The 26,097-nt window shown below is 42.6% G+C and overlaps 1 protein-coding gene across 1 annotated transcript in view; it reads right to left on the bottom strand.

Moving 5' to 3' along the window:
• Nucleotides 1-26,097, bottom strand: part of PRMT8 (protein arginine methyltransferase 8) — a 100,539-nt gene that overhangs the window by 49,642 nt on the left and 24,800 nt on the right. Inside the window, exon 2 of the mRNA XM_060658683.3 lies at nucleotides 6,702-6,887. Coding sequence (XP_060514666.1) covers nucleotides 6,702-6,887 — 186 coding nt within the window. The remainder of the gene's footprint in view (nucleotides 1-6,701; nucleotides 6,888-26,097) is intronic.

Below are 26,097 nucleotides of genomic sequence, written 5' to 3'. Positions count from 1 at the left end.
ACTAGCTGCCCTATGGACTTCAAGCTCAAGCATCATATCAGACATGGAGACAATAGCCTTACACAATTACATGAGCCATACGTATATATACATATATGTATACAGATATATATATATATATATATATATATATATATATATAATCTCCTACTGGATCTACTTCCATAGTTGAACTCTGACTGATACAGAATATGGTACCAAGAATATCTCCTGAATATAAGGATGTGTGCTCTGAATAGGTTTTGAGTTTTCTGGAAACTGTTAGAGAGGCACTAATGACCCTATTGCCATTGATAAGGAGGGCACTTGTCATCAATAACATGAAATGGCAAAGGAGTTACTTAAATTTTACTTACATATCTCTAATAAAGTACCTATGGAAACCAGATTCTGGTTGACCAAGTATTTGCTTCCTTAGAACATTTTAGTTAACATGAGAAGTATAATGGGTGGGTTAGTTGGTTGGTTGTTACTAACTGTTCTAAAAAACTGGGAGAAAGAAAATGACCTCAGAGGTTTAAATTCACAGCTCAGGGTCTGAGTATAGCACCTGAAAGGTTCTAAGACCTCTCTGGGAAAAACAAACACACAAACAAAAACATTTCATGTAGGTTCAGGATCAAGATTTCTTCTTCTTTTTTTTTTTTAAGTAGGCTCCATGCCCAGCATGGAGCCCAACATGGGGCTCAAACTCAAGACCCTGAGATCAAGATTTGAACTGAGAATCAGAGTCAGATGCTCAACCAACTGAGCCATCCAGGCCCCCTGCCAGAGCCAAGATTTCTAAAACCTAAATCCAAAGTCTAATCCTGCAAGTACCTGATTACAACACAAATTGCATTCCCATCTTTGCAAGGCCTCTTTTGTTAAAGTGAGGCATCTGTTGGGAAGGAACAGGATCTTGAAAATTGGAATTGGAACACATAGACAACATATGATGAAAGCGGGGCCTGAAGTTCCTAAATTACAGAATCTTCTTTGCCAATAGAAGTATCTTTCAACCCTGTCTGAGGGATTTAGTTTTCCTTTCCCTGAAGAACCATATTGGCCTACCTTGAGGTAGTTGCTTGCAAGGTACTACTGATTCTCCTCAGGACCTACCCCTGCCCTCTTTGCTGCTAACCATATAACAAGATTCAACTCTAAGCAAACCCCAAAGCGTGAGGTATAAAATGTGACTCATGAGGAGGTATGATATACACCAAAAGAGCTACATTATATTTCCCATTTATATAGATTGAATCCTGGGGAATATGTATGGGGATGTGTATGAAGGCTGTGGGATCAACATGGAGGGATAAAGTTGGATGGGGCCAAGTTTATCGGTACAGGATCATTAAGCAGAAATTGTGTATTCACTGTTTTAGCTTGAGGGGCTTAGAATGTCTCTAACAGTTGATTTAGTTGGGTAGTTGAAACACGGACCTAGGGTTACCCTTCTCTAAATGAAATTTGAAATGCTGAACTTCGTTGATATGTTGAAGAGGAAGGTATCCAAAGGCTTAGAAGATTGGAATGTTAGACTGTATTTGTCATGTGAGGCCTACTCACCAAAGCCAAAGAACAGACCTTTCATCACAGCTATGAAAAATAAGTTTGCAAAGGGAGTCCAGCAACCTTAAAGACCTCTGTGATTTCTCTTTCCTATAGGTCATAAATTACAATGGGAACTGCTACCATCAAACTTAAATCCCGAAATGCAACAAGAATAATATCAACCTGGGATTCTGGGGAGGCTCGGGTCAAACCACAGCACTTAACTTCATATACTAGGTGGGTGTGGTTACAGCAAAGGGGTTGGAGCCAAAGCAGTATTCATAACAGTCTGATTTCAGAGATATGTGGTGTTGGCCATAGGTCTCTAGAAAAGAGATCATAGTGTCTCTAGAAAATAAATAAATGGGAAGCATACTGAATTCTTACTTGATCTGTGTAAGCAGAAAAATTATAGGTCCAGTGAACAGAGGTCTGTTTTGAATTGCCAAAATCTAGAGTCATGCCCCTCAATTGATTCCCAGACTTGAGCCAGTTAACAGAACCAGAACCCCTTGAATGAAGGAAAGGCCACGTTCCATGAAGAAAACCCTTGTTACATTGCCAAAAATGGATATTGTTAATCTTTCTTCAAGTCTTCACCAAGAGGATCTGCAGCCATTACCACAGTACAGTGTGACTGCATTGGAGAAAGGAAAATAAACAAATTTTGGAGGATCATTGGACCCTGGCTCTGAACTGACACTAATTCCATGAGACCCATTAGTTCAGGACACCAATTCCAGGAGACCCACATCCCCAATTAAGTGACCTGTTTGCCTGTGCAGAAGACAGAGGCAGATCTTGGAGAGTGACTGTAGATTATCATAAACATCATCAGCTGGAGATTCCAATTGCAGTAGCTGTTCCAGATGTGGTTTTATTGCTTGGGAAAATCAATACAGAGGGTTGCTGGTTCGTTGTTGTTTTTATCAGTCTTAGAAATTGATTCACATCTATTTCTTCAACTCATAGCTCCCATGCTTTTGAGCTCCCTAACCCAGAACTTCATTTAGCCTGTCTCAATTTCCCCTGCTGAAGGTGGAATGATAACAGTACCTACTTCATTGGGTTGTTGTGATGATTAAATAAATGTAGTAAGTGTTACAAAAGTGTTAGTTCTGGCTGTTGGTGACAGCTGTCACCATTTTTATCCATGCAAGGAAACAGTTGAGGGTAAGCAGTAGTTGAGGATTGGAAGCAAAATAATGGCAAAGTTTTTGGAGGTTTGTCATCATGGCCATAGCTGGAAGTCCTTAGTGCTTGCCCTGCTGGAATTAGATTGGTCCAGTACTTCGGCAGATTCTGTTGTTGCTAAAGAAGAGGTTCCCAGCATCCCACCTTTGATTCAATGCCTTCCATCACTTCTTTGACCCCTTCTTCCCTCTAAGGCTCCAGACCACAGGAGTTAGGTCCAAAGGTACAAGTCCTGGGAGACGAGTTGTGACTTAGCAAGGCTTCCCCTGATTGACCCATCAAAAGGGAAACTCTCTCCCTTTTCTCCACCCCTGCTTTAATCATCCCTAGGAGAGAATAGCCCAAAGAAGTCTCCAGACATTTCAGACAAGAGCATGTCACTCTTTGTTGAAAACAATTCCCAGCCCCCAGCTGTGGATGCCTTTGTCTCCCAGTTTCCTGCCTATTAAACACATGACAGCACATTGACTAATTGCTGGGAAATGAGGCCCTGAAGAATCTATTTCAAAAGAACCTGCAGCAAGATTGTCAAAAGAAGAGAGCTGGCCAGGAGTGGGATGGGCATCCAGAGCTGGGGGCTGGGAACACAGCCCCACTGGCAGGGAGTCTTCTGGCTGCTGAGAAACCAAGCCCAGGACCAACTGTCAAAGATGCTGGGAATTCAGAGCTGAGATTTGGGAGGTCATGGTCCTGGCCTCCTCCCGTCTGAACAGAAGCCTCAGTAGGCACACATTTGTCACTTCCTCTCCTGTTCAAGATTCCATTCCTCTCAGAGACACCCTGTGACAGAATGCCACAGTCTTCCTTCTGGAGGCTGAGTACAGAGTCATCGCTGGATGGGGCCATGGAATGGAAGTATAGAAATATCCAGAATCACCTCTTGCTGTGCTCTCCAGCCCCAAGCAGTGCCCTCTCCCAAACTTGACACCTCTTGTTCGTATTCACATTCACAGACTAATCAAACCCAATCCATCCCACACCATGTTTCCTAAACACTCACTGATCACTATTAATCAGCAAGCTGGCGGTGCTGCTGCCCGCCCCTGTGAGCATCTTGTTAATGATGGGAGAAGACTGCCAAACGGCCAGCTCGGCTCCGGATGGTGAGGTATGGGTCTTGTCCAGACTGAGGAGGCAAAGGCATCACCGCGAGCTGTCTGGCACAGAACGGAGATCCCTGGTGCTTGATAATGAGAAACAAGCAGGCCCTGTCTCTGCAAAGAACAATGTTAAGAGTCCGTCCACATGCCCCCCCTACTTTTTTTTTTATACCAGATGATCTTGGAGACCAAATAGGGTGGAGGGAAGCCTCAAGGTTGAAGGAAGCCTAGGTAGCCACCCTGACACTGAAGACCTCTGCATTTCCCCAGAAGCCAGATCTAGAGATGGCCTATGGCAGCAGTAGGAGGGATTTAATCTAGTAGTGTCAGTTGAGCTAAGCATCAGAAGTACTTCCAGATGCAAAGTGTTGCTAAAACTATTCCAGGTCAGGTTACTAAGGAAAGAAATGTTATATATGACCTGAAGGTCATTTACTCCATGTTTATTAACTCAATCTGGACAATGCTTATATATGTTCATGTACTAATTTTCTACCAATGTTTCATGTACTAGGTTTTTCTATCAATACATGAAATTGAGGAAAGCTGGTATAGTATTTATTCGATGACCCTTGGTGTCTTCTCCTGCTGGATATCATACTTTCTGGTATGCCCATTGATGTGCTAACCAGACATCACCTGAGTGATCAGATTAGCAAAATCAGACAGTGCATCAAGCCCTGGGTTAGAGGCAGGGGAAGCAATTCCTGAAGGAATTACAGAGATTAATCATAGCACAGGAGAGCACATCCTAGGAGCCAAAGTTGTGGCCCAGCAAGAATGCAGCCATTCAGATGGAGGTGTCCCAGAAGTCAGTCACAGGAGGCTCCATTGGAGGAATGGCTCCTGAAGATGGGGAAGGACAGGCACCAGGTACATGTCATAATTAGCTGGTTTCTCATGGGGTGGGGGGGAGTTCCAGGCAAGCCCAAGGGGAGGCATTTTGGGGAACTAGCATCTCTTCCTAGGAATCTGCCTTGAAATAGGTATCCAGAGCCACACGCCTGTTAGAATTTGTCACATGAATTAGGGACAGGGTGAACTCTTGAAGATGCCCCCTTTCTGCCTCCCAAAACTTCTCACAGGCCTAGGACAGGGCTCAGTGCACCACCTCACCCCAACCCCCACCAGCATGGAGAACAGGATCAGGGAAGGTACAGCAGCTCACTTATCTGCCCAAAGATGACATCTTAGCCACCAAGAATGGCAGGCTCAGCTGGCCCAGGCCTTTCTGGGCCAGGATAGCAGTTCCTGGGAGACCAAACCCTGAGTCTCTCTCGGGTGAATGGGCCATGTCCCTGAGTCTAGGTTTCACTGAGGAACACTTCCTTCACTCTCTATCTCCACATGGAATTGCAAAGGAACCAGCAGGAAAAAAATCAAAATTTCCAGGAAGAATGAAAGACCTGTTTTAAAGTCTGTATGGCATGGAAGTTCTGAATGAAGGCCCTGGGCCCCAAATGTGAAGGTTTCATTTCTAGCTCTCCCATTTATTAGCTTGTGACCTTGTAAGCAAAGGAAGTCAGGAATGTAAGTTGATCTGGATTCTTAAGGTCTTACATCCTCATGTATAAACTGGGGACTAATAATCTTCTTGTATTCCTCAAGTTCATTATAATGAACTTGTATTACTTCTATAAGTAGATGGCTGGGTGGCATATAGAACAATGTACTTTTTTTTTTAAAGGAATATATGATGTTAAAACATAAACAAAAGGGGTAAATACTAAATAATAAAGATTTTGCTTATTAAAAAACAAATAATTACAAATAATTTGGGGGCAAATAATAATACCAACTTCATAGGGCTGACCTGAGGAATAAATGAGCCAATAATGTAAAATCTCAGAACAACACCCAGCATGTTGTAAGCACTCAAAAAAAAAAAAAAGGAAAAAAGTGCTGGCTATTATTTTTAAACACTCGTCTGGCAATGACATTTTGATATAGGGAGGGCTTACAGAAGCATCTGATTGAAACAGAAACTTTGAGGCTTATTTGAAAATGCATTTACAAAGCAAGCAAGGCTTCATTCCTTTTTCACTATTTCTTCATACTGTAAGGGGATAATAGAAATATTTTCTTCATAGGGTTCTTAGGAGGACTAAATGAAATGATACGTATAATGTGCTTAGAACAATGCCTGGCACTGAATAAACACCCAGTTAATGAGTAAGCACTCTGCAACCTGACTGGCTTAGGAAAATGCTGGAGGTGATGGGGGCAGGGGCCCAACCCCAGCCAGGAAGTTTCTGGTTAGGAAGCTCTGCTCTATTCTACAGCTAACATAAATCTTCCCTGCTGTGGTATAAGGCAAGCATTTAGACACAAGAATTTCCTGAGAATCAATCAGGGTGACAGACCTGGGCCAGGTCTTCAAGGAAGCTTCCTGCATTTCTTCCCCTGGGGGTGCTCATTGGTCTAGGGCCTAAGGGTTCATGTTCAGGCCTGCCTAAAGACTGATGTCATGGCCTCCAGGAGGTCCTCTCAGCCTCTAGGACTCGAGCTGCAGAGCATCTCCTGCAGAGCCAGGACTTACAACAAGGACATCGGTCCGCCTGGATCACCTGAGCTTAGGGTCAAGAAGAGACACAGGCGCTGGACCATAAAACAAAGAAACCCTAAGCACCCCTTGCTCTCTGGCTGAGAAACACACAGACACATGCTTTCAGCTACTCACCTGCTCTGGGCCTGGCCCTGACCCTCTCCCAGAGAGGCTCACAGGAGGGAAGGAGGGCCAGGGGCCTTGAGCCACTAGGAAAACCCACTTTAAGACAGTAGACAGATGAACACATTAGGCTGCCTCAGAGGACAATGAAGAAACAGCAGGGCTGAGCTGCCCTGTTCTGCCACCAGCTCCTCACGGTTTACCTCGTGGATCCCAAAGTGAGCGTAGGAGTCGAAGTAATAATCTCTCGAGGTCATCTCCTCTGGGTTCAGCAGCTTGGACATCTTGCCCCGTCCTGGGCAGCTGGGTTGCGTGGAGACATGATGGACACATTGCACAGGCTTGGGTGGGGCAACGGGCTGAGGGGGCTGCGGGGGGGCACTGCTCACCTGAGGGGGAAAATAAAGGGTCTGGCATCAGCAGTGGAGACCAGCTCTTGCCCTCTGAGATGTCACCCCTGCTTCCCTCCCCTCTCTGAGCCCAGGGGTTCCAGTCTGCCACAGCAGCCACTCCTAAGGGACGAATGGACCCTTCTGGAAGGCCCACTGAGGGCCATGATTTATGGAGAGGTGCCATGCTACTGAGGAGCCAAAAAAAGACGTCCATTTAACCTAATTCCATCTCTTAATAGGCGACCTGAGCCGACCCAGATCTTAGTTTTCATATCTGCTAAATGAGGACAACAATAGGCGAATAGCGAACACTCACTAAAGGGCAAGATGTATAGCGTCACATAGCATGGTGGCTGCAGTGTAGATTCCAGAGCCAGTCTGCTGAAACTTGAATCCAGCTCTGCCACTTCTGAGCTATGCAATCTTAGGCAAAATTATTAACCTTTCAGTGGCTTGGTTTCCCCATCTCTCAAAGGGGAATAAAATGATCCCCATCTCCTAGAATCATCCTGAGGATTAAATAGTTGTATTTGTGAAGGGCTTATAAAAAGGCTTAGCACATAATAGGTGTTTGTTAAACTGAGTCCCACCTGCATGCTTAGATGAGTCTCTGGGCTTCTCCCCCAGCAGGCAGCACTTGCCCTCCCTCCCCACCAACAGAGGCAGGTATCTTAGGTTCTGGGGTCTCACACCTCTTGTCTTCCCTCCTGGCTTCTGTAAACTTTATTCTGAACTTTGGCAGAAGTTTACTCTGAGCTTGAATACCCACACTGATGGTGGCCTCTTGCCTGCACACAACCAATCACTGTTCTTTCTGGGTTCCCAGCCCCACCATGCAGCCTGGCTCTATACCCCATTGCAGCTGCCAATCACCAGCCTGGCCCTCTTCCTCTATAGGCTAAGGGGAGAAAGAGAAGAAGTTCAGGGAGCTTTGGGGCCCAAAATTTCAGCTTGACTGCAGATGGGTAGTCATCCCAGGAGAAGAACCTTCTCTCCCTGGAGTGTAGGAATCCAGGTGTGTGAGCAGCACAGCAAAGGTTTCAAAGCAGGACAGAAGTTTAAAAAATAGTGGGGTACCTGGGTGGCTCAGTCGGTTGAACGTCCGACTCTTGATTTCGGCTCAGGTCATGATCTCACAGTGTCTTGGGTTCGAGCCCCATATCAGGCTCCTTGCTGTTAGCAGCTGTTAGCTTCTTGGGATTCTGTGTCTCCCTCTCTCTGCCCCTCCCCCCCCCCCCCCGCTGCCGTCTCTCTCAAAAATAAAATAACTTTATTTAATTTAAAAATAAATAAAAATTAAAAATAGAGAAGGAGTACTATCCAGTAGTTGGTCTTCTGGGACTCCTGGATCCCAATCCTGCCTCTAGTAAAATTAAAAATAGATATTGAGAGGCAGGTGTCACGGTAAATCCTGGGGCCTCACTGCCTGGCTTTGAAACACAGCCCTGCTGTTTGGTGGGTGACAAATGACCTTTAGAAGTCATTTGTCATCACTGGGCTTCAGTCTCCTCCTCCATAAAATAGAGATCATGACAAAACCCATCTGAGAGAGTGGTCAAGAAGTTTGAGTGAGTTCATGTACATGAAGCATTAGAACACTGCCTTGCAATAGTAAGCTCTATTGTTGTTGTTATTATTATTATTGTTACAATTATAATTATTATTCACATTACATAAACACTTCCCTGCTTTGTGCCTCAATTTTCTCATTTGTGAGCTGAATCAGCTCAGACTTACTAATCTTCTTCCCATCAAGGGAAATAGGGAGACCCTAGGACAGAGCAAGATCAAGAAACCCAAGGGATTCCATCTCTTCATTATGCTGTTCATACAGCCCCAAGACTGCCCTGTGCCCTGGGCTGGAAGGCAGTGAGCTCAGGGGAGTGTAATGGTCCCATTTTCCTGGTGTATCTAGGCTACAGCCTCTGGGAAATAAGCAGACTTCCCAGTTTAGCAACATCAGATTTGAGGTCGCCGAGATCCCGGCTGGCTGGCAGAGGCAATCGGGGCTGCTTCATTAGAATGCAGCAGGTGTGCCCACCCTCAGCTTGGGATGTTGGTCACGGTCTCTGGGAGGCTAAAAATAGACTGTGTCAATTGCATACTCCCGTGCTGGCTGCAGAGTCACCTCTAAAGCTAAAGAAGGCTCTGTGCATGAAGCTGACCCCAATCTTGACTCTATTTAAATATATTAAAGAGAGAAAAAGTCCTAGCTGGTCCAGGCAGCATGCATGGTCAGGGTCCCAGGAGCCTCCGGCACCCCTTAGCTGCCATTCAACTCTGATTTGAAGTTTCCTTTTTCCATGAGGTCTGTGAGATTTCTTTTCCCAGCTGCCAATTTACAGTCTACCACGCACCATGCGTTGCATTCATGAAGCAAAGGAATGAGTGGATCTGATGGCCTTTCACCTCAATGACTACAGATCATGAGGACAAAGAGGTGACTGTGGCCCAGTCCTTGGTCCCAAAGACTGTCAGCGTAGCTCAGCCTCTGGCAGAGGGGACTTGGCACTCTGCCCATAGCTGATAGGTGTACCCTGTCCCAGGAGGCTGGGAGTGGGGTGGGAAACAGCAGTGGCCCATAATCCCTAGGCATTCAGCTACCTGGGGATGTTGCTTTTCATTCCATAAATACCTACTGAGCATTGACTGCAGCAAGGCACTGTGCAGGTCCTGTGGAAGAACAGACATATAAGAAGAGTGCCCTCAAAGGTCTCTGATTTCTGGTAGGAATATAAGACCTTTGAGGGCTCCACTAGATGATAGAATAGGATTTGCTTTATAAGGGAAGCTTGAGCAAATTGTCGTAGGGGTTTCAAAGAGAGAGAATTCACTTCCATTTTAAAAATCAGAAGCGCTTGGGATAGGCAGTGGGGTAGGTGGAGTGCTTTCTGAATGGATTTTGGTAGGTGGAGCTGGTGGGAGGGAATTCTGAGAGAAGGGGATAGCTTGAAAAAAATGTAAAGGGGTGGGAAAGCAGCATGCTTGTTTGAGGAGCAACTTGGCCAAAATAGTGGGAGATTCCATTGAAAGGAAATTAAGGCCAGACTAAGAGGTTGTAATTAAATACAAGACAATGGGGAGCTGTTGGTGGTGTGTAACCAGAGAGTTCTATGTTTGAGCTCTACTTTAGGAAGATTAATGTGGTGGCAGTGTACAGGCGGGGCAAGGAGGAGAAATGTCACATCAAGGATCTGGGGATTGGGGAGGCATATGATATTATGAGGCCATTTTCAAAGTCCAGTCAAGAAATAATGATAACCTGAACACTGTTGTATTAGAGGGCCTGCCTGCCAGAGAAATTGCAGAAATAGAATCCACAGGAGTTGGTAGCTGATGAGATATGGGGGAAAGAGAAACGTTGGAACCCAAGATGGCTTCAACATTTCAAGCCTGGGTGACTAGCAAAATGGTGGCGACATTAACAGGAATAAGCAAGTCAGCAGGAAGAGCAGGTGGGATGGGGGGGGATAATGAGTTTCCATTTGGATTTGTGAAATTTGAAATATCATTGAGTCATCTAAGAAAAGATGTCAGGCAAGCAGAGAGTAGTGCAGTTCCAGTTAATAAATATAAGTAAAATAGAAAGGCAAATGATAAGCTGAGAAGTACATGTCTAACATATATGGACAAAAGTGAATATCCTTAATATGCAAGGAGCTCTTATAAACCTATAAGAGAAAGGCAAACATCTTCCATTTAGCATTGGACAAAGGATCTTCCAGTCAATTCAAATGAAAATAAACACAAGGGGTGCGTGGGTGGCTCAGTCAGTTGGGTGTCCAATGGCTGATTTCAGCTCAGGTCATGATCCCAGGGTTGTGGAATCGAGCCCCACATCAGACTCTTCACTGAGTTTGAAGTCTGCTTGGGATTCTCTCTCTCTCTCTCTCTCTCTCAAATAAAATTTTTAAAAAGAAAAGAAGGGGCACCTGGGTGTATCCGTCGGCTAAGCATCTAACTTTTGACTTCAGCTCAGGTCATGATCCCACATTCGTGAGTTCAAGCCCTGCATCGGACTCTGTGCTGATGGCACAGAGCCTGCTTGGGATTCTGTCTCCCTCTCTCTGCCTCAATCTCTCTAGAAATCAGGCAGCTTCAAATTAAAACAAAAAGTTAAAACTTTTAATTACCAAATAAGCTTGACTCCTCCAGAAACTATTAAAACACTGCATTTTTAAGGGCTGCAGAAAAATAGGTACTTTCATACAGTTCTAGAGAGGATTTTTTTTTGGAAGGCAGTTTGATAAAAATGCATTAAAAGTCTTTAAAAGCCACAAATCCTTAAACCCAGTAATTACTTTTTTTGGAATTCATCCTAAGGAAAGAATCATGGCAGACAACACAAAAATAGGAGTCAATCTAGAGGTTCCACAAAACAAAACTGCTTACGTAAACTGTGGTACATCCACACAACAGAATGCTATACAGCTGCTTATAATATTGTGGAAGAGTGGTTAATAAGAGAAATGTGATCACGATAAACCGTGGGCTGAGAAGAACAAGTGGGAGAAGAATAGTGTGATCACATTTTTAAAATTAAAACTTATTCATGCCTGTGTGTTAAGAGGGGAGATTCAAGGAAGGCACCAGAATTGGCGGCAATTATGACAGGGCTCTGGATTACAGACAGTTAATTCTTTCCTTTCTTGTACTTGTTTATACTTTCAAAAATGTATGCCATTGACACGTACTATTTTGAAAACAGCAAAATGTAATAATATTGGTAAAAAAAAAAAAATATCCCAGACCTCTGGAAAGAAGCTGAGGCTGACACTCTGGGTGGAAACCATCTGCTCAGAGAAAGGCTAAAGGGTTCACTTGAGAAAGCCCCCCAGGGAAGGTGGTAGAGGGGAATGAGGTTAGTTCGGGGAGAGAAGCTGGAAGCCTGCTTCTCTGAGGACCTTGGAGGCACCAGGGGACCTGGGGAGAGAGGCTTAGGGAGGAGTTACTTCTGTGACTGGCCCTCATCTGAGGATGTGCGACCCAAGTATTACACTCCAGTGACCAGTCAATGGTACCAAAGCAAAGATGACCTCTATCTAGCCTCACTTACCCAGAAGGACACCATGCCTAGGAAGCTGTGCAGTCACTTCTAAAGCTGAAGAAAGCTCCATGCATGAAGCTGACCCCAATCTTTATGTAAAGGTATTAAGAAGAGAAAAAATCCTAGCTGGTACAGGCATCATACATGATCAGGATAAGATCCTTCTGCACTCCTAGCTCTGACTCCAAGGTTTCCTTTTCTACAAGATTCCTAAAACCTTTTTCTCATCTGCCAACCTACAAAAAGTGTCTACCATGCACCATGCATTGCATTCATGAAGCAAGGTGGTGAATGGATTTGGGGGGCCATTTACCTCGATAACCACAGGTCAAACAATGAAGACAAAGATGTCACCACGGACCAGTCCCTAGTCCCAAAGGCTGTCAGCCTAGCTCAGCCTCTCGCATATGGGACTTGCACTATCCCATTATCTGATAGGTGTGCCCTGTCCCAAGAGTGGGAAACAGCAGTGGCCCATGATCTCTAGGCATTCAGCTACATGGGGGTGTTGTTTTACATCCCATAAATACTGACCAAACATCTGCTGTAACAAGGCACTGTGCAGGTCTTGTGAAAGAACAGAGATGCATACAAACCCTCTAGGTCCCCATATGGGCATATAGGAGCCAGCATAGGAAGCCAGGTGTGTCTGTGGAAGCTATTAAAGTTGGTTACACCACAAAGAAAGGTCCTTTGGAAGGGCTCAGAAAACCCAGCCTTTGGCACATCTGCCTACCTTCCAGTGTCCTGGAAAGAATTGAGTAATGTAGGGGGTGGGCCTTGGGGGACCATGGTGAGCTCATTTGGGAAGTCAGAAGCCCTGACTCCTCCATAGGCCAACCAGAGGCTCTGGGTGAAGGCAGCCTTCAAACTTCAAATCATCTTGTATATACTGGCTGAGAGGGCAAACTAGGGTTGGGAATCACAGTAGGAGACAGTGGCCAGACTGACTCCCAGCCTCAGCATATCAGTCTCTCTGCAGCTGTGACTGTCACAGCTCCAATTTTCTCCCTGTGCCCAAGTTCCTTCCCACTAGACATCTTAACCCCTCTAGCCCTGCAGTGTGAGGCTTATGCTTCAGCCCTGCCTTCTCCGACCTGATGTCTGGTGCTGGTAACCATTCCTGCACCACTGTCTCTATCCTTGATGCAGTGGGATGTTTGGTGCTGCAATGCATACAGCAAGCCCTGCCTTGCTCTCCCACCTCCTCCCAAGGGCCTTAGGCTCAGGGCACTGCTTTTGCAGAAGGCTTCCTAATGCCAACTGCTCTCCCAATCTGCTGAGAGTCACCTGTCACCATCAGGATTTGTGACTTTGCCTTGTACTCTTAGTGCTAACTGCTTATTGGGACTCTTCAGACACTGTGATCTGCCTCCAGGCCTGGTCTTTCCTAGGGCGTTTTCAGCAGTTTTTCTCCCCAGTATGATCTTCCTAGTCCACCCCATTCCACTGGGATGAATGGGTCCAGGCCCCACTAAATGCTGAGATAAGATGTAGGGTTGGGGTGCCTGGGTGGCTCAGATAAATGTCCCACTTTGGCTCCTGTCATGATCTCATGGTTCATGAGTTTGAGCCCCACATCAGGCTCTGTGCTGACAGTGCAGAACCTGCTTGGGATTCTCTCTCTCCCTCTCTCTCTGCCGCTCCCTGACTTGTGCTTTCTCTCTCTCTCTCTCTCTCAAAAAAAATAAATAAACTTTAAAAAAAAAGATAAAGTGTTGTGGAAGCACCAAAGCTGGAGGAAACAACAAAGCTGTATATCAAAATGAGGATAGTTGGTGCACCTGGGTGGCTCAGTCACTTAAGCATCTGACTTCAGCTCAGGTCATGATATCCCTGTTTGTGGGTTCAAGCCCCGCATCAGGCTGTCTGCTGTCAGCACGCGGAGCCTGCATTGGAACTTCTGTCCCCCTCTTGCTCTGTCCCTGCCCCGCTTGTGCTCTCTCTCTCTCTCTCTCTCTCTCTCTCTCTCTCAAAAATAAACATTTAAAAAAAAATTTTTTTTAAAAGAAGGATAGTTTCCTGAAGAAGTGGCATTTGAACTGGTCCTCAAAGGGTGGCTAAGATTTCCACAGGCAGGGGTAGGGATTCAGTGAGAGATTTTATTTTTCCTTTATTTTTCCTAACCTAACTCGACTTCCATCTGAAAGTAAGGGTGAGTGACAGGTGATGATAATGATGATGATCCTTAACATAGATTGAGGGCTCAGTGTGAACCAGGCAGTGTGCTAAGCACTTTACAAATACCACATCTTAAAATCCTCATAATAACTGAATGAATAACTGAAATTTACAAAGAAACTGATACTCAAAAAATTCAGTCAATTGCCTGAGCCCAGGGCTGGGGTGTAACAGAGCCAAGATATGAACCATTATCTGTTGGACACCAGAGTTGATGCTTTTGACACCGATGCTGTGGTTAGCTCAGTTCAGTCACACCAAGCTTAACTGAGCTACTGCTAGGAGCTCTGTCCTCAGAAATGGGTGGCAAAGCTGGCCCAAACAGCACGCCCAGTTCTGGGGAGAGAAAGAAGGTCAACAAGGCAATGACTAAAAAGAAGAAAATGTTCCGTGAAGGTAGGCACAGGTAGGTACCTCTCCAAGGTAACTGAATTCAAAAGGCAGCCAATAGTAAGTTCTATTTTAGAGAAGGAGAAGCTGAAGTCCACATAAGCAAAGGAATATGTCTAGGGTCACACAGGTAAACCCAGAACTGGAATCTCCAAGAAAATAGAAAAAGGGTAAAGAGGGGGTAAGAGAAAGAGATCTTAAGGAAGGAGAATGGAGGTGAAGGAATATGGAGGGGGAAGCTAGACAGCAGGGGGCAGAGAGAAACCAGCACTTTCTGCACCAGGCAGCTGAAGCTAACCCAAGCCCATTGGGCTATAAATGGCTCTTACTGGCACCAGCCCAAGCTGTAAAAACGATTTTCCTGAGAACAAGAGGCTCCACTGGAGGAGCCAAATCCTGCTCTGTTTCCAAATGTCAAGAGAGCTTTTTCTAACCTGAGTCGTCTGTCCTTAGCAGCAGCCTGCCTGGCCTGAAGTCCCATGGGGGCGGGATGGGGGGGGAGTGGTGGACAGACTGCAAAGGGTGGGTCACTGCAGGGTGGGTAGAAGATGGTGTGGGAGGTGGGGTGACTCCCTGGCCAGGTCACACTACATCCTTCTTCCCAGATGCCTTTGTCTCCCTCCCAGCTTCTTTTAGCCCATGCTCACATCTGGCTGCTATCCCAGGGTCACCCTCAGACCCTCACACTCTTTCTCCATCCCGATGTTTACTCACAAGACTATGAGGTAATCGCCTAGAGTGAGCTCTTCTAGCACTGTGTCTGCCTTTAGATAGGGACCAGAGATTTAACTGAAAGGAGAACATTCTAATGGTAGAAAGTCCGGCAGCAGCAAGGCCAGAAAGGGCTCTGGTGGGCATGTGGACCTCTCCTATTCATACCAAAGATCACACCAAAAATGTATAGCTCTCGTGTCTGCCTTTGGCCAAAAACAATCCTGGTTCCACCCTCATATCTACCCATGTTCCCTATCATCTGGGCTGAAGATGGTTCCCAGCGAAGCAATGTCAAAGTGAGCCTCCCCAGAAGGAAGTGCTATGCTAGAGTACATAGCCCCAGATCATGGTTTCTCATCCTAGGAATCATAAACTTGTGAGTCTGGGAGATGGGAAGAAACATCTAGATGCTGCTGGTCCTACAAGACAGTGTTGTCTTCTTGTTCCTGGCCCTCCAGGGTGCCTTGGTCTGTATATTTGTCAACAGTCACCTTCATGTCCCTCACTAGAGTTTTCTCTTTAAAGGCATATACTTTCTCTAGACCCCCCTGGGGCAAGGTCAGGCACTGATGCACGTCACAGAGTATCAGCTGCTGTCACCCACTGGGACCTTCCTGTTTTAAAGTGTCCCTGACTATAACTTGGTAGAGCCCATCTTCACATGCTTTATTCCTTTAGATTCAAGTTCCCTCTGAGACTGTTCTCTCTGGATTCGCCTTCCCTCGGGTCCTGTCACCCACTATTCTCAGTCCCCATTCTCTCACTGGGGGGATGCCTTGTACTGAGGAACGTTGCCAGGAGGCCTGGCAGGACGCTTGAATGAGCCAGGACTTACAGAGGGGTCTAGGGCAGTGGTTCTCAATGTCTAGTCCCCAGACCACTAGCAACAGCATCTCCTGGGAACTTGTAAGAAATGCAAATTCTCAGCCCTTACCAGAAACCACTGAATCATAATCTCTGTGGTAGGGTTTAGCAATCTGTTCCAACAAGACTCCATGTGATTCTGATGTATCACAGAGTTTGAGCTCCACTGGTCTAGAGTTGCATTTTCCCACATTGTATTCCACAGAATAGATACTCCTAGAAAAGGGATTCCATGGTCAAATAAGTTTGGACAAACAAGCTAAAGAGATTTTTTTTTCTTTTTGTTCTCCAGCTTTACTGAGATATAATTGACATATAATGTGTAAGTTTAAGGTACACCATAATGATTCAATATATGTATATATGAAAAATTGAAAGAGATTTCTTAATTGCAGTAATTTTAAATCATTAATTTGCTAAAATGAATTGTGAATCTCCAAGAGGGAGTTAGGGTGTCTTTTGCTCCTAAATTTATTTGTGACATCTTTTTTTTTCTGAGACATCTATAAACATCTCTGGAAATTAATGTTCTGAGGAAACCATCTGGGTGACTCTGATTTAGGACAGTGTTTCTCTGTTAAAATATGTATCAACCACGTTGGGATGGGTCTCAGGCCCGACCCCAGACCCATGCCATCAAAATGGCTTTGCTTCCTCTGTCTCCTGGATCAGTAACTGCTGGGAAGGAATCTATTGGATTTGTTGGGTCTGACCTCAGAGCCTGTGGGGATAAAACACAACAAGCTGCACATTTAACAAGTTCCCCCGGTGATGCCTATGAAATCCTGGTCCAGACAGAGCTGAGGACAGTTACTTGCCTTCTCCATTACTCTCTGACCCCTAATGCAGCCCCCAGAGGCCAGCCTGGCATACTCTTTGTGCCACTGTGATCCCCAATGTCAGAGCCAGGCCAAGGACACCTGGAAGAAAGGCTGCCTTAGCTCCCACAGCAAAAGGGCTGGAATTGGGTGTGAGCTCTCTCACCTTCAGTCTAGGTGACCTTGGACCAGTCCCTACCTTGCTGGCATTGCCAGGGTCATGATGTGGCTCAACTCAAAGGGCAGTCCTCGGCAGCTGTGCACACTGTCTGCGTGCTTCCCATCAGCCCCTGGCTGTCTGTGGTACAATAGCAGTGCTTGCTTCAAATCAAAATGGCATTGCACCCACACGGCACTCCCTCTGTCGCCTGGATCAGTAACTGCTGGGAAGGAATCTATTGGATTTGTTGGGCCTGACCTATTTTTTAAATAAACTGGGGCTGTTTTCCAGCTATTAGTCACTTTTCTCCCAAGCCTCCACATATTAAATTCTCTTCTTATATCCTCAGATATTTTGGCTGCAAGAGATGTCAGGTTAATTGGATGCTTGGCTCCTGGCTCTTCCTCCTTAATGGGCTTAAAAAGCAGACTTCCCCTCCACTTCCTCCCTTTTCCCTCCCCAAGGCAACAGGAGCCTTTTTCTCTCCTTTGACTTGAAAGAGGTCGCCAAGCACTTGGCTTCTCTCTCCACTTTCCTGTACAGGCAAATGTGCAGAAAGACATAGCCAATGTCCTCACACCCTAACCTCTCCCAGAGTTGGACTAAGCTTTAGTCTCATATTTGGGTCAAATTGTCCCTGTTGGACATGAGATGGTTTGTGGGTCCGCACTCTAGGCTGAGTCATCTATAGAGGCAAAGAGTATCAGGCAGAAGTTGTACAGATAGTGCATCTGTGGATTCTGGTCTTGGTTCTTTCTTGCCCTATTTGGGTCACTATGCAAAAACAATTTAATCTTTCCTACTCTCAGTTTCCTTTTCTGTCAAATGACAATAGTTATGTGTCCTGCTTCCTTCACAAACCTAATATAATGATTGAAAGATGCTGAGTGTATAAATATTCGGAGGAAATTCTAATGTGCAGTGAAAGAGTATGTGACACTTCCATCTGTGGCAATCTGAATCTATGCCCTTGTGCTATTTTTGGATGTTCTCTGGGCTCTGCTCTGGCACTAGACACAGTGGCTTTGGCTACCCTTAGCATTCTGTTCTTCTGCCTGCCTGACTCTTGTCCTCCCCCTCCATACTGTCCACTCACTAGGCTCTGTTCTACCCCCCTTCCTTGGAGCTTTCTGAGTATTATGCAATTGCTATCTTTAGGAACAAGGCCGTCGTGGAAAATCAGTCATTTTTTCCAGTCCCTGACACCTGGTCTCTTCTACTCCTATTCTGAACTCATATGGCATCTGTTGATGAAGCTACTGGTTACATTTTGTCTTATTTTGTTGACAAATGGTCTCATAATTGTAGGTGTTGCTTCTACAACCAAGAAGTAAATGCCCCCGGGCCAGTGACCATAGCTGATGTGTTATTGTTTCTCCTTTAATACCTGGCACAGAGCTGGGGCTCAATAAAGATGTGTTGGTTACAGTATCCTTATACACTTCAATTGGGTCAATGTTGCCCTTCATAAATATATTATGAAAGTGGAGTGAAGGAGGCTTCTTCCCACTGTGTAATCAGAGACCTTTCATTCCCCTTGAAAGGGTGGAGAGATGGCAGGAAGAAAGAAAAAACTGAGAAAAATAATTATCAGGATCTTAATAATACTCAACACTCCTTGGAAGGTTCAATGGTACTCCAAATGTCTTTGTCAAGAAGTGTCTCCTGAGATTTCTAGAAGAATATATCTTGCAAATACAGAATGAATTTACTAAGCATCCGTAATTCCATCTGTACAGACTATAAGTGCATTCAAGTACAGATTCAAGCGTATTTGTTAGACATTTTCCCAACAATCTCTTCACACCAAGTAGTTCAAGGCCAGAATTGCAGCTAATGATACTGTGGCTCAGGGAAGCTGACTGACAGATTCAGCCCATACAGCATAGCTGGTCTAAACCCCAGAGCTGACCCTCACAGAGCCTCAGGCCCCATCATCTGGCCATTAAGCTGATGGCTGAAGAAAAGTGCGCTACAGACACACATGTCAGAAAGAAAATCACAAGTTGTTTGTCAAGACCACAGACACACCATCTAGATCCTCATCTTGTTTCCATGGACCCCCCCAGACACTTTCCATCTAGTTCTAGAAAACCCATTTACTTCAAATAAATGTATTTCCACCCAGATCCTTAGCATAAATAACTGACTCCTTTAATCAGAGATTCTGATGCAAGTTTGCACTGAAAATACTGGCATTCCAGCTAGAAACAGAACAATATGAACCATCTAGTATATATTTGACCACTCCTCGAAAGGTGGCTGAAATTAGCCAATGACAGATTCCAGGAATATGGATTTTTAAAAGCATTCCCAGGCAATGCCCATGATCAGTTAAAAAGCCAGATAAAACGTAAGAAATAACAGTTTTTAAGACTGTGAACATCAGGCAATGAAAAACTGTATCCCTGAGGTGGCAAACAAAAAAAGTGAATCCTATGATGACCTAGTGTGAGTATCCAAGCTACAGAGTAGGCAGTAGGAAACCTGCTAGAAATCTGTGTTAGTGAAAGAGACAGAGTCAGGACTCTGAAGACAGCAGGGTAGTGAAGGTTTACAAGGCAAAATACTGGAGGGTAGAAGACTAAGGGAGGAGGGGCCTTGGTGATCTGGACAGAATCCCCCTCAAGCCTTCAGCTGAGATGGGTTAAACCATGCATGTGAGGAAACTACCTGATGCTAGGGGAAAAAAGTACTGAGAAGACAGAGGTACTGATTTATGTTTCTCACACAGGGGCAGGAATACTTCTTGTCTACCCAAGCCAGAGTGGAAAACTTCATAATTCATGAATATGCAGAAGAGGTTATTTTTCCCTTAGTGGTGGATATTAGCCCTAGACTAAAGACTGCTTTAATTCCCCCAAACAAAACTTAAAAGCAAGACCTGAAAGGGTTAAACTCTTTAAGTAATTTAACCATATTCCAGAACAAAGCCTAGAAGTACAATATATCAAAAAATACTCAGCACCCAACAATGTCTCAAGGTCTGGATTACATACTGTCTGGTATTCAGTCAAAAATTAAGAGACTTGCCAAAGAAGTGAGAAAACACTACCTATAATGAGGAGAAAAACTGATCACGTGAAACCAGCCCAGAAAGGACACAGGTGACAGAACTGGTAGACAATGTCATTAAAATTGTTACTGTAACTATTTCATATGTCCAAGAAACTAGATGAAAAATTAAACCTGATAAGTAGAGACATGAAAGATAGAAAAATGACCCAAATTAAACTTCTAGACATAAAAATCATATGTGATGAAAAATACACTGGATTAGATTAATAGCAGATTAGATATTACAGAAGAAAATATTAGTGAACCTGACACAGGACAATAAAAACTATCCAAAATAAAACACAAAGAGAAAAAATACTGAAAATAAGTTAAACAGAATGAAATCTTGTCATTTGCAACAGCATGGATGGAGCTAGAGGGTATAATCCTGAGTGGAATAAGAGAGTCAGAGAAAGACAAGTACCGTATGATCTCACTCATATGTGGAAGTTAAGAAACAAAACAAATGAACAAACAAAGGGGAAAAAAAGTACAACAACAAAAGCCAGATTCTTGCATATGGAGAACAAACTGGTGGCTATCAGAGGGGAGGTGGGTGGAGGTGGAGGAGGTAAGTGAGGGGGACAAAGAGTACACTTATCTTGGTGAACACTGAGAAATGTATGAAACCGTTGTACCATTATACAGTACACGTGAAACTAATATAACACTGTGTGTTAATTATACTTGAATAATAGTTTTTAAAAAGTTAAACAGAGCATCAGTGAGCTGTGGGACAACTTCAGATGTCCTAGTACACATGTGATTGTAGTACCCAAAGAAAGGGGAAACAGAAAAATAGTTAAGGAAATATTGGAATGATGGCTGAAATTCTCCATATAATAAAAACCATAAATTTTCAGATCCAAAAACCTCAACCAACCCTGAAGAAAGTGAATATGAGGCAGAAAAACTACACCAAGGTAATAATAATCAAATTGCTTAAAACTACTGATAAATAGAAAATAGCTGTCAGAGAGAGGGAAAGAGATGTTATACACAGAACAAAAAAAAATAATGACAGCCAACTTATAAATACTTATAAGTAGAACACAGCCTAGAAGACAGAACAGCAACATCTTTAAAGTACCAAAAAGAAAAAAGAAAAATTATCAACTTAGAATTCTATACCCAGGGAAAATATCTTTAAAAATAAAGGCAACATAAAGACTTTTTGAGACTTCAAAAGCTGAAAGATTCCATCATCCTCAGGCCCACACTATAAGAAATGTTAAAGGGATATTCTTTGGGCAGGAAAATGATATCAGATTGAAATTTGGATCCATGCCAAGATTGAAGTGCTCTGAAAATGGGTAAATACAAAAGAACTTTGTTCTTTTTCTTTAAATGTCCTTAAAAGATCACTGACTGAAGGGGCTCCCAGGTGGCTCAGTTGGCTAAGTGTCCAACATTTGGCTGAGGTCATGATCTCATAGTCCATGGGTTCAAGCCCCGCATCAGGCTCTGTGCTGACAGCTCAGAGCCTGGAGTCTGCTTCAGGGTCTGTGTCTCCCTCTCTCTCCTCCCCCCACCCTCACTCACTCTCTCTCAAAAATAAATAAACATTTACATTTTTAAAATAAAGTAAATAAATTTTTTAAAAAGATCATTGACTGTTTAAAAAAAACAATGTCTTGTGATATTTATAACATACATAGAAATAAAATGTATGATAGCAATAGCACAAAGGCCAGAAGGGGAAGAATGGAAGTGCTCTCTTATAAGATTCTTATAATATATGTGAGGTGCTATAATACTACCTGAAGATAGACTGTGATAAATTAAATATGTATAATACAAACTCTAAAGCAGCCACTGTATAAAAGCACAAAAGGTTATAGGCAAAAAAAAAAAAACAGCAAAGGGTATAAAATGAAATCATACTCAAGTATTACCTCCCCCAAAAGGTTAAAACAAGGATGAAGGTAACAAAGAAAAGATAAACTATATAGAAACAAATAGCAAGATGGTAGGTTTGAACCCAATAGCATCAATAATTACATTAAATATAAATGGTCTAAACACCTCAATTAGAAATCAAAGATTGTCGTATTAGATTTAAGCACACCCATATGCCACCCTATTCAAAACTTACTTTTAACATAAAAAAAGTAAAAGGATAAAAAAAGGTATACCATGTTAATTCTAATGAAAGGAAAGCTAAAGTAGCTATATTAATATAAGACAAAATAGAAATAAGAGCAAATAATATCAGGAAAAAGAAGATACTTTCATAATGATTAAGATCAATTCATAAAGAGGACATAATTTCAAATGCATATTCATCTAATAAAAGATATGCAGAGTGTATGAAGCAAAACCCAATAGAACCAATTATTAATGAAATGGAAATTGAAACTACAATGAGAAACTACTTTGCATTCATTAGAAGGGCTAATATTTTTTTATTTATTTAAAAGTTTATTTATTTATTTTGAGAGAAAGAGAGAACAAATTGGGGGAGGGGCAGAAGGGAGAGAAAGAATCCCAAGCAGGCTCCACACTGCTAGCACAGAGCCCAATGCAGGGTTCAAGCTCATAAACCGTGAGATCATGACTTGAGCCAAAATCAAGAGTTGTATGCTTAACCAACTGAGCCACCCAGGCACCCCAGGAGAGCTAATATGTTTTTAAAAAGAAAGAAAGAAGATGAAAATAAAAAGTGTTGGCAAAGATGTGAAGAAATTGGAACCCTTGTGCACTGTTAGTGGGAATGTAAAATGATGTAGTCACTATGGAAAAGAGAAAAGAGTATGGCACTTCCTCAAAAAATTAAAAATAGGATTATCATATGATCCAGCTATTCCACTTCTAAGTACACACTCAAAAGAATTGAGAGCAGGGTCTTGAAGACATATTTGTACATCCATATTCATAGAAACATTATTCATAAAGTGAAAATGTAAAAGCAACCCAAGTGTCCATCAATGAACGAATGAATGAATAAGCAAAATGTGACCTACACATAAAATGGAATATTGTTCAGCCTTAAAAAGAAAGGGAACTCTGACAATTACTGTAACATGGATGAATTTGAGGACTTTATGCTAAGTAAAATGAGCCAGTCACAAAAAGACAAATACTGTATGACTCCACCTATATAAGGTACTTAAGAGTAGTCAAAATCATAGACACAGAAAGTATGATGGTGATTGCCAGGGGATAGGAGAGGAGGAGGAAACGGGGAGTTACTGTTTCATGGGTATAGTTTCAGTTTTGCAAGATGAAAAGAGTTCTAAAGATGAATAGGACTGATGTTTGCACAACAGTGTGAATTTACTTAATACTACTGAGCTATGCACTTAAAAATGGTTATTATAGTAAGTTTTATATTATGTGCTATTGAGTTTAATACAACACATAAGCATTTAATCGTCAAATTAACACCTTAGTGTAAACTCATTCATCAGGTCTCTTAGTTCCTGAAAGGAGGAAGAAAGTACATTTTAATAATGATAAGGAAGACAAAGTTATAGTAATCAAAACAGTGTGGTACTGGCACAAAAAAATAGACACGTAGATCAATGGAGCAGAATAAAGAGCCCAGAAATAAACCCGTGCTTATATGATCAATTAATCTACAACAAAGGAGGCAAGAATATACAATAAGGAAAAGACAATCAGTTCAAGAAATGGTACTGGGAACACTAGTCAGCTGCATGCAAAAGAATTAAACTGGACCACTTTCGTACACCACAGGTGAAAACAAACTCAAAATGAATTAAAGACCTAAATGTGAGACCTGAAATTATAAAACTCATAGAAGAAAAAATAAACAATATCTTTGAGATCAGCCTTAGCAATGTTTTACTAGATACGTCTTCTCAGGCAAAGGAAACAAAAGCAAAAATAAACTATTGGTATTACATCAAAATAAAAAGCTTTTGCATGGTCAAGGAAAGCATCAACAAAACAAAAAGGCAATCTACTGAATGAAGAATATACTTACAAATGAGTATATTTTGGATCTTATATCCAAAATATATAAAGATCCAAAATATATAAAGATCCAAAATATATAAAGAATTTATAAAACTCAACATCAAAACAAACAACAAATAATTCAATTTAAAAATGGGCAGAGAAACAGGCACATGAAAAGATGTTCAACGTCGCTCCTTATCAGGGAAATACAAATCAAAACCACACTCAGATACCACCTCACGCCAGTCAGAGTGGCCAAAATGAAGAAATCAGGAGACTATAGATGCTGGAGAGGATGTGGAGAAACAGGAACCCTCTTGCACTGTTGGTGGGAATGCAAATTGGTGCAGCCGCTCTGGAAAGCAGTGTGGAGGTTCCTCAGAAAATTAAAAATAGACCTACCCTATGACCCAGCAATAGCACTGCTAGGAATTTATCCAAGGGATACAGGAGTACTGATGCATAGGGGCACCTGTACCCCAATGTTTATAGCGGCACTCTCAACAATAGCCAAATTATGGAAAGAGCCTAAATGTCCATCAACTGATGAATGGATAAAGAAATTGTGGTTTATATACACAATGGAATACTACGTGGCAATGAGAAAAAATGAAATATGGCCTTTTGTAGCAACATGGATGGAACTGGAGAGTGTGATGCTAAGTGAAATAAGCCATACAGAGAAAGACAGATACCATATGGTTTCACTCTTATGTGGATCCTGAGAAACATAACAGAAACCCATGGGGGAGGGGAAGGAAAAAAAAAAAAGGTTAGAGTGGGAGAGAGCCAAAGCATTAGAGACTGTTAAAAACTGAGAACAAACTGAGGGTTGATGGGGGGTGGGAGGGAGGGCAGGGTGGGAGGGAGGGCAGGGTGGGTGATGGGTATTGAGGAGGGCACCTTTTGGGATGAGCACTGGGTGTTGTATGGAAACCAATTTGACAGTAAATTTCATATATTAAAAAATAAAAAAAAAAAAAATAAAAAAATAAAAAATAAAAAATAAAAAAAATTAAAAAAAATAAATAAATAAAAAAATAAAAAAAATAAAATAAAAATGGGCAGAGAACCTGAATAGACATTTTTCCAAAGAAGGTGTATAGATGGTCAATAGACATATGAAGAGATGTTCAGCCTCATTAATCATCAGGGAAATGCAAATTAAAACCAAATGAGGTACCACCTTACACTTGTTAGAATGGCTAATATCAAAGGCAAGAAATAAATGTTGAAGAGAAGTGTGCAGAAAAGATAACCCTCATGTGCTATTAGTGGGGATGTAAATTGGACCAAATACTGTGGAAAACATCATGGAAGCTCCTCAAAAAATTAAAAATAGAAATACCAAAAGATCTAGCAATTCCACTACTGAGTATTTACCCAAAGAAACCAAAAACACTATGTGAAAAATTGTGTGCACCCCTATGTTTATTGCAGCATTATTTACAATAGCCAAATTATGGAAGCAACCCAAGTGTCCATGCCTAGATGCAAGGATGGATAAAGAAGATGTGGTATACAATGGAATATTGTTCAACCATAAAAAAGAATGGTATCTTGCCATTTGAGACAACATGAATGGACCTAGAGGGCATTATCTTACATAAATTAAGTCAGACAGAGAAAGATAAATACTATATGATTTCACTTATATGTGGAATAAAAAATAAATGAACAAATATGGAAAAAAATAGAAACATATCCATAAACACAGAGAACAAACTGATAGTTACCAGAGGGAAGAAGGGTGGGGGAATAGACAAAATGGGTGAAGGGTCATGGGAAGTAGAGGCTTCCAATTATGGAATGAATAAGTCATAAGGATGAATGGTACAGAGAAAGGAATATAGTCAATAGTATTGTAATAGTGCATGATGCCATGGTAACTACGTTTGTGAACATAGTATGATGTATAGACTAGTTGAATTACTATGTTGTACACCTGAAAATAATGTGACATTGTGTGTCAACTATACTTCAACTTGAAAAAAAGAACAAGAAAAAATTGAGAGAGCAAAACAAAATATCACCTTCATTACTAATAGAGTT

The sequence above is a fragment of the Panthera onca genome, chromosome B4 (assembly GCF_046562875.1).
Source record: "Panthera onca isolate mPanOnc1 chromosome B4, mPanOnc1 haplotype 2, whole genome shotgun sequence".
Lineage (NCBI taxonomy): Eukaryota > Metazoa > Chordata > Mammalia > Carnivora > Felidae > Panthera > Panthera onca.
Note: the sequence above shows the minus strand (reverse complement) of the source record. Positions and strands in the feature narration are given on the sequence as shown.